At 35.7% G+C, this 15939-nt stretch overlaps 1 protein-coding gene across 1 annotated transcript in view; it reads left to right on the top strand.

Moving 5' to 3' along the window:
* The window catches only part of LOC127956384 (B-cell receptor CD22-like), an 84156-nt gene extending 68217 nt beyond the window's left edge, over nucleotides 1-15939 (top strand). Inside the window, exons 8-13 of the mRNA XM_052554234.1 lie at nucleotides 8458-8721; nucleotides 10990-11253; nucleotides 11383-11670; nucleotides 12329-12419; nucleotides 13088-13157; nucleotides 13319-15939. Coding sequence (XP_052410194.1) covers nucleotides 8458-8721; nucleotides 10990-11253; nucleotides 11383-11670; nucleotides 12329-12419; nucleotides 13088-13157; nucleotides 13319-13639 — 1298 coding nt within the window. The 3' untranslated portion in view covers nucleotides 13640-15939. The remainder of the gene's footprint in view (nucleotides 1-8457; nucleotides 8722-10989; nucleotides 11254-11382; nucleotides 11671-12328; nucleotides 12420-13087; nucleotides 13158-13318) is intronic.

The raw sequence follows: 15939 nt of genomic DNA, 5'->3' as shown, positions 1-15939 counted from the left end.
TCACACCCAAATACAGTAACAGCAATGTGCACACAAGGATTTAAGTCTTGAAGATATAAAGTAAATAAATTAGGTGTCATCCGCGCAGAAACCATGATCCACTTACTTTACATAATCCATTGCGATGTATTTGTTATGACATGAACTTACGTTTCGCCAGATTGCCCTTCATTCAAGCCCTCGGTTTACCCGCGCTCATATTAGCACAGAATCAGTTCAGAATCAATCACCAAAAGAATCAGTTCGGTTCAGACGCGCTATGAGTCAGTCGGCTTTACGCTGAATCACACATAAGCAGTATCATCAGCTCCTCGGTTCTCGAATCGGACGCGTTCAAAACAAACATAGAAGAAACTGTTTTCGGTTCAGTTTACTTATGATCCGAAAGCCGATGCAACCGGTTCTTGACTCGAGAACGAGAACCGCTAACCAGCACGTGCTGCAGTTCAGTATCATCAGCTGCTTTACTCGTGTTCGCGTTCTGTTTACTACAAACTCAATTTGTGAATGTGTCATCATTAACTATAAATACAGTACTGATATTTCATAAATCATCCCTTATTGCTATTACACATAGAGTCTTTAGAGATTTAATTATTGTCCAACTTCCCTGAAAACCCCTTTGGCCCATACATAATCTACAATATACAGATTAGAAACATGCATTAAAAATATTATATAATATATTATATTATAATATATATATATATATATATATATATATATATATATATATATATATATATATATATATATATATATATATATATATATATATATAATTTAGTTATTTTAGCACACTTTCCGATGTTTAACAAAATACTTGGAAAATTACACGCATGTGCAGTATCATCAGTTCATCGGTTCTTAAATCGGACGCGTCCGAAAGAAACTGTTTTCGGTTCAGTGTACTGGTGATCCGAAAACTGATGCAACTGAGTACCAAAGACAGCAGCAGCAGCCAACAGATGCTGCACAGCTCAGCATTGCAGGATTTGCAAGACCAGAATTGACCAAACAAGCAGTGCAACTTTATGATGCAAGGTCTCCAAGACAACAAGAAATTCATAATGCCATCATTAAGGATCTCCTCATTGGCTGCACTTTACCTCTGTCAAATGTGGGGGAGAGGCAGTGAATAATTGAAATGTCAGCTTTAACTGGAGGACAATATAGTGTGATACAACAAAAAAACAGGTTCATTTGTATTTTCATGCACTTGTAATACAATAAAACTTTGAAACCTTTTTTGATAGGAAACTAGTTCTGTTGACATAAAATAAAAATGTTCAATGGCAATGACTAGCTGTAACAGTGGTATTTTTTTATTACATTTTTATATTGCCATTGGTTTAATGGGTTGAAAGGTTAAAATATTAATAGAATGTAAAAATTCACAATACCAATTTATAATCTTTTTTAATTTAATTACTTTCTGGACTCGGGCGGACTCGACTCGGACTCGGCCTTTAAGAACTCGGACTTGAGTCCAACTCGGACCCTTTTGGACTTGGTCTTGGACTTGGACTTGGACTTGATGTTTGAGGACTTGGTCTTGACTCGTACTCGACAAAGGTGGACTCGGACCAGACTCTATTCTTCCCACAAATCTTCCCACATCGTGATGTAGACGTGTGGGAGCTTGTTAGAATGAGCTGTTTTAGGTAGGAGTGGTTAATTATTAACTTTTATAAAGATTATCTCTGTGGATTTAAGACTACCCTTTGCAACTTTACAGATCTTCTTTATGGGAAGGGAAAGGAAAAATTGAAATTGCATGATATGGCTCCTTTAACACAAACTGCAGCAGATGAAGCTAGATGAAGAAATATCAGGAGTGGGTTGATCCAGATGCGGTGTGGAATGCAGTTTGTGGGAACAGCTATAGTAATGGAAAAATGGTTTCAAAAGAATCTGCACAACCAGTTGTTTGCATAGTACTTATATAGCGAAATAGCTACTTAGTGTTTTCATTTTCTTGACTTAAATCACCAAGTACTGTATTGTTCTTTCACTATTAATGAATTTAGATGAGATGGCATTGGATGTAAAAGTACTGTCCAAATTGCCACAAAATTGGACATTTTTAAAGTGTAATTTAGGTTTAGTACAAGTAAAGCTCAACAGCATTTGTGACATAATGTTGTAAAGTAGAACTTTACACTATATGGACAAAAGCATTGAGACACCCCCTTCTAATTAACAGGTTTTACAACTTTTAGTAATTTCCATGAGAACAAATCTTAAAGTTTAAGCATATAATTATATTCTAGGAAATTGTGTACTTCTATTTTATAGAAACAGTTTGGATAAGACCCTTTTCGGTTCTAACATGAATAAAAATTCCCAGCTGAACACCTCTTGTATAACTTTAAATGGAGATCTTGAGCCAAAAAGTAATCACTGAATACCAATGATTTGCATATGCACTACATGGACAAAAGTATTGGGACATCCACTTTTTAGAAAAGAAAAAGGCTCTTTAAAACTCAACATTAATGAAACAGAGGTCAGTCAGATTTTCTGAAAATGTAAAATGCCAGTGAAAATCCAGTTATGTGATTCAAACAATGTCAGACAAACTGCAGCATCTAATAAAAAAAAATTAAAAAAATAAAAATTAAAAAATGTAAATCATGCATATATTACCAAAATAACTTTCTTTGAGATACAGTAAGTGAGAATGCTAGTCACAGCATGTAGTGTGATGAACAACACTGTTAGAATATTAGTTTGAGCCTGAGGGAAACTGACTTCACATATCCACTAAAAACGATTTGGACCCAGGTTGCAAAAAAAAAAAAGCAAAAATTAGGTACAGATTAGAATAGTCAGTTGTAAGAAAAGCTCTTCCATAATTTGTTTGCAGATGCCAATTGCTTCGTCTTGTTATATCTAATTATATGGTGCTTTAGTATGATCTGCCCTGAACGCAGATTTACAGAAATACCACCCACCACATGCTAATCTACTTGAAAAAATTATTTCAGAAGAGGAAATGAAATAGAACAATTTATTATTATTAAATTGCATCATGCTAATTAAATAATTGAACAATTAGAAGCCAATTTATAAAAGACAATGCTACTGTGAATCACATTGTAGCCGCGTGGCAACCCGCTCCTGTACATAGACACCGCAGCCATATGAGAAACAACCAAGTGTTCCACGAAGGAGACAAACAAATTTAACATGTAGTAGAACAAACAACTATAGAGGTCGCGATCGTTACGTCACATCGCAATGCATTGTGGGAAGCGCCGTACGGAAGTAGATGTACTGTATAGTAGGCAGTAGGTAACGTTGGTCATTTGGTAATTAATTTTGGTTATTTTTTGGAAAATGGTTCAGTATTGCTGTATTGTGAACTGCTGTAATCGGTCTTATGATCGACAGGGCAAACGCCTCGTGAATCATATTAGTTTTCACCATTTTCCCACTTGAAAAAACAAAAACACAAGGTGTCTGAAGTGTAAAAAACCCACATAGACAAGCTTCATAGCTCGCAGAATCTCAGAAGTGTGTGTGTGTGTGCGCGTGTGTGTGTGTGTCACCATTCATGCTTGGTTAACGTTCACATTACCTTAGTGCGAACTATTGTTTTCTCCACTTTTAATTAGCAGATCGTGCACCCATCCATTTGTGAACTGCAGGTGAGCCTCCAGTGACTTTACATTTTTTAATTGATCAGAGGTGTAAGCGCTCATTCCACAGACCCGGTAGGAGAAATTATCAAGGAAACTGAGGCTTGGTAAACTTTCATGTGTTCGTAGGGATTGATTCTGCCTAACCTCTTTTTTTTTTTTAAGTAGCGTTGTTTGGCTTCATTATTAAGTTTGTCCATATGGTATAGGCAACTTTTTTTCTTGTCACGTTCTATAACTTTTTCTGGAGACCGGCTATTATCTTATTACAAACTGGCTTTGCGTTGCCTCTAAAATGGCCGCCGTAACCCACAATTCACCATTTCATAACGCCTATGCCCGAGCTCTATACAGTGTGCTCTATGGGCACAATGTTTTTAACACAATTACAATTTTAAATAAAACTTCAGAAAGATGCATAGTATGGAGCATATGAAATATACTACACACTACTGGCTGACCTGACAAAATCATCCAGTAGTGTGTTGTCACCTCCCTTATATACTCAGACCAGAAAACAAAGAAATTTTCAAATCAAAACATAAGTTCAGTGATCCAGGGTCACACCTTACTGAAGACAGAAAAACATTCTCACAAACCCGAACACACGAACACACCCCCTCCTACGCAGAACACAATTCTATAATTATTCTGTAATTAAGTGACTGCTGTGAAATTGAGACCATTTTACCAAAGACCTTTAAAATGATCATTTTATTGTTTTATGTGAGCACAGCAACTTGAGTTTTTGGCATTCCTCTGTCAATTTTTTGTGACCTGGACCATGTGTCCAGGGAGGAAGGATGGGTGGAGGGACTGACTAGCAAATGGTCTTTCTTTCACAAAGCCCATTGTTTTGTAATTAAACTTAATTTATAAAATGTTATAGAAGTTTATGAAAGTATAAAATATGACAAAACATTACAGTACATTTTTTAAAATAATTTATATAATAAATAAATGTATATTTTACATAACATGTTTACTTCCAAATCTTCAAGCAAATCATCTGAACAAGTTTTGTGCAATTTTGTATATATACAAACAAGTTTGTATATCAATAAAAATAAAAAAATCCACTTTTGATGTAATTAATATTGTAATCATTAAATATTTACCAAAGCTCTCACTATCTTGATGTAGATCATTACACCATTATGCTACCTCAGAAGTCTGTCTGAAATCAGTCTCGTGAGGTTCCTTTGTGTACTTTTGTACCTGATAAGACAGAGAGGTGTCAGCTGCCTAAGCTTTCAGATACAACCACTGACATTAGTGGCAATGCTAATGCTAATCTCTTACTTTTTAAATTCTCATTCCCCTGCCATCATACAGTAGCTATTTTTGTTGTTAAAAGATTAAGATAATCTGGCAATTGCATAATTGAATCAGTGAATCATCAGTGGTTTTCTAAACACTCACTTATTCTTCTTTAGGTTTGAATCATTTCTCTTTGCTGATTGGAGTTGTTGTTGTGGCTCTGGTGATCATGTTGTTAAGCGCCATTACATGCATCTGTGTACGGTAGGTGCACAACACACATGAGGTATTAAGAATGATGTATAATAGAAGAGCACTGTGGAACCAGTAAGAAAAACACATTCAGCATATTTGATCTGATGGTTTTACTGTACATTAGCCAATTTCTGGTACATTTCTAAATGTATATTAGTCAAGAAAAAAACATTACAATCATAAATAAGGTTTATTCTCGACTGTATGTGTTTTTGAAAAATGTATAGATAAGGATATAAATTAGTATACTTTAACAGACTATTATGTCACATTTTAAAATGTTTAAGTGTTATTGCAGTATTAATAAACTTTTAAACAAAGTAGCATTTATTTTAAGAAAGATAATTCAAGCTAAATTTTCAAGCAGTTTTACAAATAGAAGCATGCTAGGTTTTAAAATATAGATACATTTGTCAAATTGAACACAATGTTTTTGACACATGTGGTTGTCATGTGTTACTGTGACGAACAACGCAGTAACACACAATTTCAACCCTCAAAAAACAGAAGAATTTTGCTAAGATTTAAATTATAAACCATATGTGAACTATATCAAAGAACAAAAATGTATTTGATGCTGTATTCCAGGCAGGCTTTTGAGCCCGTAAATCACGATTTCAAACCATGACTAATGACTTTGTACTGTTCCAGGCAAGTCACGCCAAACTTCCTGAGCGTATTGCAACGTTACACTGTCCTAAAATCTATTTTTCAACATGTATCACTTGCATAAACACTGCATCCATCGGCAATATTATTTGTAGGGGCTGCCATTGTTGATTTGCTATTCTTAAAACTAATACTTTTTTATATTTTTATACAGATTTTCCAGTAAGCAGAAGGTGAGTGTTTTTCTTAATAGACATGTTAAGTCACATGTTGATGATGATGATGATGAGTGTTTTTGTTTTCAGGCTCAGAATGAGGCAGTAGACACATATGCTTCTCTTCAGCTCTCTGCTCCAGTCTCTGAATATGAGACATTGAACAATAAGCAACAAAAACACGTCTGATTTCCTCCTCTGTCTTTCTCTGTCAGCTGTACTTTCAGGATTTTAAAAATACACATTTCCAAAATGAAAGACTTATAAAAAACAATGTTTCATATCTGATACATAAAGCACGAAGACCAATCATTTTACTCATTTAGAAACTTGTAATAAAATATTAAGATGGAATATATGTGTGTTTAATATATGTATGAAATCCTTTATAGTTATTAATCTAATCACTTTTGTGCTGTTTTATAGACTCTCTGATAACAAAGAAATATTTCATTTTCTTCACTGTTTTCTAAAATTTACTGAACATTCCGGTTTTTAAATGAATATGTCCTGTATGAAACACACATACTGCTTGTTTTACTATAATTCTGTCCATTTAAATCAGTCCACAGGAGAATCAAGAGTTGAATAAATTAAATTAAATAAAATACATTAAAATAAGTGATTGTTGAAGCACGTGTGTGTTTAAAGGTTCAGCGTGTGTGTTGATGCTGACACAGGAAATTCAGTCAGTATATGAAGTTACAGACTGTTCACACGACACACTTTCACACGGTTTCAAATCAGCAGCAGCTCAGGACTTGAGATCAATAAATACAATCATTTTATGCATGTAAATACTAACGTGTACAAGAGTGTTTCAGACAGGATTGTCTGTTACTGAAGAGATGGACACGGCAGAGAAAATAATTATTTTCTGTTTTCTGTTAGAAGGTAGGATTTTCCTTCCTTTCTTCACTCCTACTGTTCAGTATGACTGAGAATGAACATCAACTAGTTTAACAAGTGCTAAACTTCATTCAGTCTGCTGCATTAAACTAAATGAGAACTTTTCATTTATTTTCTAGCTAAATCAGTTAAATACTAACTAACTTGGTTTTCTAAAGACTGCTATCTTATTCATCATATTTATAATATTACATTAATAATATATTAAAATACATTAATAGTTACAAATATGCTTGATGTAGATTTCACTGTTGCTGTTGCTCTGCTCGTTCTCCCTTTAAAATGATACTGTATACACCCCTAAAAATAATGCTTTTTATCACGTGTGTGTTGTAGGTGTTTGCTGTAGAGATTTCAACATCTATCTGCCAGAGAAGATTAAAGCTCTCAGTGGATATTCTGTGATCATAAAGTGCAGATTTGAGATTAAAGAACAATTTGACAAAGACCTCACTGAGAGAGCTACAGGAGTGTGGTACAAAGATAGGGCTTATCTAAACACAAACGTAGTGTTTAACTCAAGCACATCAAGCCAGAAATCCTCTATGAAAGGGAAAATAACTGGAAAATTAAAAGATAAGGACTGCACCACTGTATTTTATGACCTCAGATCAAATCACAGTGGTCAGTATTTCTTCAGGATTGAGGGTGAAGGTAAACTGAAACATATCTATAAACAAGCCAATGTTTCAATAGATGTGATTGGTGAGTACATTCATGACTGAAAATGTTATTTATGAATACATTTATAATAATGAAATTAAAACATGATTTGAAACTAGACATCAATCAAATCTAAGAAATGAATCTAGGGGTGCTCCGATCACGATCGGCCGATCGTTATGCGCATCTCATCAGTAAAGCCGGTTCTCTAATCAGCAGTTAATTCCATCAGGTGTGTGATTTCACATAGAGCAGCTGTTACCACACAGAGCCATTGTTAATAGAGAAGATGCGCAAATCCACTTCATTTTCAGCGTTTTTTGGCGCATCTTCTCAGTTAACAACGGCTCTGTGTAGTAACAGCTGCTCTATGTAAAATCACACACCTGATGGAATTAACCGCTGATTAGAGAACCGGTTTACTGATGAGATGCGCATTAACGATCAGCCGATCGTGATCGGAGCACCCCTAAATGAATCTGTGTGTATTTCAGAGTCTCCTCCCAAACCCAGAGTGCAGCTGTATGTGGAGCAGAAGGAGGTGCAGGGTCAGGAGGAGGTGTTGGAGGTGTTGGAGAGGAGCTCTGTGAGTCTGCGCTGCTCTGCTGAGACTCTCTGCTCCTCTCCTCCACCAACTCTCACATGGAGCTCCACTCCCAGAATCCCCCTCAGTGAGAGCAGCAGACTACAGGAGCTCATCTCTGATCTGAACTTCACTGCTACTCACCGTGAACACGGAGTCACTTTCACCTGCACTATAACCTACCAGCTACAGGACAAGATCAAAACAGAACAGGACAGCATCACACTACATGTTCAGTGTAAGTCATGCTTTTTAATTGTGACTTGTGAATTATAATATTTAGATTTTTATTGTAAGGCCTATTTTGTTTTCTCTTCAGATTCACCCAAAAACACAACAGTGTCTGTGCTTCCCTCCAGCTCTGTGTTGGAGGGCAGTTCAGTGACTCTGATCTGCAGCAGTGATGCAAATCCAGCAGTGAACTACACCTGGTCCAGAGAGAGTGAAGGACAGTTGAAGCAGCTGCAGACTGGAGACACTCTTACCTTCAATAGGACCGACCCGACACACAGAGGCTGGTACCACTGTACAGCTCAGAACCAACACGGCAGCCAAAACTCATCTGTGATGCTGGACATTCAGTGTGAGTAATACATAACAGCAGATTTACCTCCTCACGTTCATTAGCACCTAAAAGTGAATTATATTAAATTAAAGGTTATTACGCTGTTATTGTGTAATAGTGCAAGAGTAGTTACTATAAAAATGTTTATGTTGATGGTAACACTTTAGAATTCTGTTTCTTACTTACTGCATAACTAATAAGGAATTATTGAAGAACTAACAGGTGATTTTTCATTAACACGTAACTCACTACTGTTAACTACTAAGGAAGACATGTTAATTAATCAGTATGTAATATAATTTTATGATTGTGTTAAGTAACAGTTAGCTAATCAATAACTAATATATTCTGGCATACCTCCTGAAGAACTACTATTAGTTATCTACTAGTTAGGGTTCAAGAAAAACAACTATGAAATAACTATGAAAAGTATTGTCTTGACTGTCTTTATAAACAAACCACAGATTTGAGTTTTAAACAACTACATTCTCACCTGAAATACTTTTAAAATTGCATTTCATGTCACAATAACCGTAATATTTTGAAAATGATCCGAATAAATGGTGGTTGAACCCAATCAATGCTGCGTGAACTCAACCAATCAACAAGTCCCACCCCCGAAAGTCCCGGAACTTTGAAAAAATACTACCTCTTTCTGAGGGGCATTTTTTTTACCGGGAACTTTATGTAGTTCTTGGTTCCTGGGGTGGAAACACACCAAGTACCAGGCCAAAGTCCATAGTTCCTGGGTAAAGTTCATGCGGTGGAAACGCGGCATTTGTTAAAGTCCACTTATTAGCCTATAATGGGAATTAAATATGCATTTTGTTTGCTTCTAAATGTTTAAGTTTGATTATAAAATGTTTCTTAAATTAGTTTAAATGTCGGCAGAATGCATGTGAAAATTTAATAAAATATGAATTATGTGATAATTCTTTATTAATTACTAAAGGGTTCAATATAATTTCACTGTAGAATAAGCCTGCTGTTTTAGGTTCGAAAAAAGTCCTGCAGAATTATTTGATAATTATTTATTAATTACTAATGGGTTCCCTATGTTTTCACTTTAGAATACTGTTTCAGGTTCTAAGTAATTATTGAGGAACTATCTAATAATTCTTTATTGATTACTAATGGGTTCCCAATATTTTCACTTTAGAATATGCCTAATGTTTCAGGTTTGAAATTAGTCCTGCAGAATTATTTGATAATTCTTTATTAATTACCAATTGGTTACCTGTATTTTCACTTTTCCTCATGCTTTGCCTTACATAAAGAAATTGAATTACTGGTAATGCGGTATATGCTGAGGCACACATACAGTACTATATATAAATTATAAAAACTAAGGTAATTATCGTGTGATTTCTTACAAAACACACTCACAAAACAATTCACTACACAGGCAAAACCTCTGTAAAAAATGCATTTTTATACAACTACAACTACTAAATATTTATATGAAAAGGTCACAATTCAATGAAATTGTGTATAGCTGTTCATTAGTAGTTAATACATAGTAATTACCTAACTAGTAGATAATTAATAGAAGTTCTTCAAGGGGTATGACAGAACATATTAGTTATTGATTAGCTAACTGTTACTTAACACAATCATAAAATTATATTACATACTGATTAATTAACATATCTTCCTTAGTAGTTAACAGTAGTGAGTTAACTGTTAATGAAAAATTACCTGCTAGTTCTTCACTAATTCCTTATCAGTTATGTAGTAAGTAAGAAACAGTATTCTAAAGTGTTAACATGTTGATTAAATGAAAGCCTAAATAATAATTAAAAAGCCTCTAGATTGTTCAGTTAACCAGTTAAACTTCCCACATTACTTTTATTTCAGTGTCATTTAACCCCCACATCTGTTTTGAAATTTGAGTTTCTTAAATATCAGTTAACCTATTTTATTTTTATTATTTTTTTCTCAAAATGTATTGTTTTTTCCCCCCTTCATTTAGGGTCATGAGCATGCATGCAAAGTTTCAACACACTGATAAGTTTTGATGTACAATTTCACACTTTTGGATACTTCATCCACACATAATGTCTAAATATATTAGTGCATTAGATAAAACATCAAGCAAAATGGCATCTACTTTGATTTCAGTTTGGTTTTGTAACCTGATGCAATGACATTAAATGAAGCTTGCATCCAAATACCAATGTAACTGTCTGAAATTTTACCTATCCCTTATTCCTCAGTTATTTCTTCCTTTATTTAACTTTTTGCTTTATCCTTTTTTATCTTCTCTCTTTATCTTTTTCTTCTCAGATGCCCCAAAAAACATGTCAGCTTTAGCGATTCCCTCCAGCTCTGTGTTGGAGGGCAGTTCAGTGACTCTGATCTGCAGCAGTGATGCAAATCCAGCAGTGAACTACACCTGGTCCAGAGAGAGTGAAGGACAGATGAAGCAGCTGCAGACTGGAGACACTCTTACCTTCAATAGGACCGACCCGACACACAGAGGCTGGTACCACTGTACAGCTCAGAACCAACACGGCAGCCAAAACTCATCTGTGATGCTGGACATTCAGTGTGAGTAATAAAGGAATAGAGGAAATCTTTCAACCAAGTGACTGTAAGAAATGTAAACTGCATGAAAAGTTACCAAGAAACATTTCCAGGTGTGCTGCTCCGACCGTTCTTGATCTTTCTCTCTATTAGATTTTCCTCAGATCTCAGTTTCTTCCAGCTGCAGCAGAACTGATGTAACTGTGTGTTTCTGTGAGGCTGATGGGAATCCCTCTCCTGAACTGGAGTGGCGTCTGTCTGGACGTCCTGTCACTAACTCTTCAAACACGTTCATCAGTGAAGAGCGATTGAGCAGCACAGTCTTGAGGAGCTCCATCACTCTCCATCAGTCTCTCACAAACACATCTACTCTGCAGTGTCTCAGCAGAAACACTCGAGGAACTGCGAGTTATCTGTTTCATCTGCCTTCATCTGTTGAACGTGAGTTTCAGTTCTGTGATTCATCCAATAGAAGAACATCTATCAATAATATATAAATGACAAACATGTAAATTGTGCATTCACCAGCAAAATACTAAACATTGGTTTGATTCAGAAAATACTGCATTCCAATGTACAGTATGAAGGCACTAAGGCATGCCAATGTTAGTTAATGTTAACTTCACTTACTGTCTCCAGAAATGCCTTAATCCGATAAATTTTTAAAAGTTATATAGATCTGTCGTGTTTCCTTGCCTTTGACATGCCACAATCCTGTGATCAATTCTGTGACAGGTGGTTTAAAAATGATGTTATTAGTATTGTAGTCATTATATATTTGCCAAAGCTCTCACTATCTTGTTGTAGATCATTACACCATTATGCTACCTCAGAAGTCTGTCTGAAATCAGTCTCGTGAGGTTCCTTTGTGTACCTTTGTACCTGATAAGACAGAGAGGCGTCAGCTGCCTAAGCTTTCAGATACAACCACTGACATTAGTGGCAATGCTAATGCTAATCTCTTACTTTTTAAATTCTCATTTTCCGGACGTCATACAGTAGTTATTTTGTTTTTAAAAGATTAAGATAATCTGGCAATTGCATAATTGAATCAGCTAATCATCAGTGGTTTTCTAAACACTCACTTATTCTTCTTTAGGTTTGAATCATTTCTCTTTGCTGATTGGAGTTGTTGTTGTGGGTCTGGTGGTCATCTGGTTGTTAAGCGCCATTACATGCATCTGTGTACGGTAGGTGCACAACACACATGAGCTATTGAGAATGATGTATAATAGAAGAGCACATTTCTAAATGTATAGCATTTGTCAAGCGAAAACATTACAATCACAAATAAGGTTTAATCTCAGCTTAATAGATAAGAACATACATTTGTATAATTTAACATTCTTATTGTGTCCTTTAAAAATGTATAAGTGTTATTTCAGTATTAATAAACTTATAAACTAAGTAGCATTTATTTTAAGAAAGATAATTCAAGATCGATTTTCAAGCACACTTACAAATAAAAGCATGCTAGGATTTAAAATATAGATACATTTTTCAAACTGAACAAAATTTTTTTTTTACACATGTGGTTGTCATGTGTTACTGTGATGAACAACACAGTGTTTATTCTTCAACTGTACATTTGTGAGAACTTGTGGGAAATCAACTTCTCACACTACACACCAGTATAAGCACCTTGACACCTTTTGGTTAAAAGCTGTTGCAAAGAATAGAGAAGTTAGATCTGAGAAACCCTTAAGCATAAATAGCTTGTAGATGCCTTTTTTTGATTACTTGTATCTAATGCAATGATGTTTATATATGTGACTTAAAAGTCAATCCTGTCTAATTTATTAATTTAACCAACTGTGAAGCTTTTGTAGAATTTTAATTAATTTGTTTATTTCTTTAGAAAAGGGAATGGGAAGCTTTCACAGACTACACAAGAAGGCACCAAGAGAATTGATCAAAGTACCAGTGAAGTAAGTTACAACAGAAACACAAAAACAACACAACAACAATACTAATACTATTTTAAAAAATCACCGTTTTTTAAAACCAACTAAACTAGAACACAAATGGCTGAACATTTTAGAGACACTCTAGAGCTTTCCAGCACTGATTCAACCCTGTCAATCATTAGGTCGCTCCACATGAGAATCAAGATGACCCTGTTTATGTCATGATGTCATCTGCTGCAGCCGCAGGAAATCAAGACTCTGTCATTTATTCCCCCATTGTCTTCACAAAATCAGAATCACAAGAGTTTGGTAGCCCCTCTTCGCTTGACTACGCTGTGATGCAGGATTGTTCTGAAGGGCTGTTAAAGACTGAGAGCTCAATAGGAGAGTCTTCAAGAGCTAGAGAAGCACAGGTGATTGTGAGTGCGAATGTGCGAAAGAAACAAACAGAGGAAGAGATGTTTGAAGACTCCTCTCAGCTTTACGCAAAGGTTAAACGCTGAAACCCATAGAAAACTGGAGAGTTTGCCATTCCTCTATTTTCCTAAAAATATATATATATTTCAGATACTGTATATGTAAACAAGATAAAAATTTAACATTTACTTTCAGTATTGCTGACTCATCACACAACTTTACAGGTGAAATGTGTTGGTTAAAACAGGCAAGCAAACTCATGGGTTAAAAACAGTGGAGAATGCAAGGATAAAAGGGGGACTGTAAAAACTTGCATTTCTTACATTTAACCTTACATCTTACATTTTTAGTATTTAATCTTTTGTTGTATATTATATCAATATTCCCCAAATTTCCATTCTTTGGTGTTTTCGGGGAATATTAAATCCACATGAGATTATTTAAAATCCCTTGGATTTGCTATGGAAATTGGAAAGTGATAGGTTCTAGTTTATACATAATACTGATTTGAGATCAACACATATTCTGGAGCAGAAGCACTTCTGAATTAATGAATATCAAAATCATGCTTTTGAGTCTAAACTGAAGTTCCAACCAAAGAATCTACGAATTCTCCATAGCAAACTGTGTGTTGTTTTATTTTCTTACAGTTTTATTTGTTTGTAATCATTTAATCATTCAATTATTTTATTTAATCATATCCATTTACTAACTTAATAAGTTATTAAGAAGGATTCATAGAAGAACAAAATGACTACATCAATAAGAAAACGTATTCAACATATTTTATCTGAATTTGTATTAGAAGAGGTGCATTTAAGTCATTTTATTTTAATAATTAAGAGTTATGTATATATATATATAAAAAAACCTTCAAATAAACTGTGATGAACAATGCTGTTTAATCTTTAACTGCACATTTATGTGAACTGGAGGGGACCCATATTCACATTCACACCAGTATAAGCAACTTGACACTATTTGGTTAAAAGCTGTTACAAAAAATAGCGAAGTTAATTCTGAGAAACTCTTAAGCATAAATAGTGTGTAGATGCCACTTTAGATTATTTGTATGTGAAAATATCCATATATGCATACAGCATTTGGAGATATTCCAGTGTTTCATGCATTTCAGAATTTATCTTTATCAGCTGTATGGCCTACTTAGAAGGCAAGTCATTTTAGCAATTAAAACAGAAATAAGACAATATACTTTTAGAGCACACACACACAGGCAACAACAAACACCCCTTTTATTTCTTCTCTACATTTATCCTCCCATCGTAAGAAAAAACTAATGTTTTGATGACAAAGTTTGGGAGGAACACATTCAATTAATTGACCAATTTGACATTCGGACAACATGCCAAATATGCATACTATTTGCTCAATCTAATTACATGTGTTAAAACAGATAATGTCCTGGCAGAAAATATTATCTTTGCCAGATTTCTTTCAACCCTAACACAGAAAACCATGCAATGTGCAATTCAAAATAGAAACAGAAAAAAATAAATACATAAATAAAATAAAATAAAATAAAAGTGCTGGAGGAGCCAGGGCTGACGGCGTGTGATGGGGCACACCTGACGTAAATGGATCCTCATCACTGCCGCAGTTTAAAATCCTCTCCTCGGGAGTCCGGTTTCTTCCCCGTGCATCCACACTGGTGTCCTCATGGGTCTAGGAAGGGTGCGTTGAGGGACTCCCACACCACCCTAGACGTGAGCTGCCGGACCCGCGGCCCGGACGAGGATCACACCTGTTTACATGGCCATCAGGCCAGCATGCCAGGCCGTCTATCTCCGTCCAGCACCGCAGCCAACGAGAAGGATGCAGCCACTAGAAGAAGCCGCCACCCCTCGCACCCAGAACCTGCAGAAGGGAGTGCGTGCAGCCGTCGGACTCCGCCCCTTACCTGGACCCCTCCAACTGGGCAGTTAGCTGGGTCAAGCTGATGGTCTCTGCACCATGAGGAGAAGAGTTTCCACCTCAGGGCGTACAGTTTCACATCTTCATGGACTACATTACCCATATGCCCGTACCTCGGACTAATCACCACCAGGTGTTCTTCATTCTACGCCCTATATAAGCTGAAGACAAACACTAACTCAGTGCGAAGTCTTGTTTAGCCACTCTAGCATTTTTGAGCATTTATCCTTGCCTGATTATCTGTGTATTACCTTGGACTGTTGTGATTCTGCAAATCCTCTGCTACCTGCCCTACTGACCCTCTGCTTTGTCTCTGACCTGCCGATTGTCTGCTGCCTGCCCTGATTCAAGCCTGGTTAATGATCTCAATTCTGATTGTCTTTGATATCCCTGACGCTGTTGTCTAACCTCTGCCTGGTACTTCTAACTTTTCTAAATAAACATTGCACATGGA

The sequence above is a fragment of the Carassius gibelio genome, chromosome B4 (genome assembly GCF_023724105.1).
Source record: "Carassius gibelio isolate Cgi1373 ecotype wild population from Czech Republic chromosome B4, carGib1.2-hapl.c, whole genome shotgun sequence".
NCBI lineage: Eukaryota > Metazoa > Chordata > Actinopteri > Cypriniformes > Cyprinidae > Carassius > Carassius gibelio.
The sequence above is the reverse complement of the archived record's forward strand: the minus strand, read 5'-3'. Positions and strand labels throughout refer to the sequence as shown.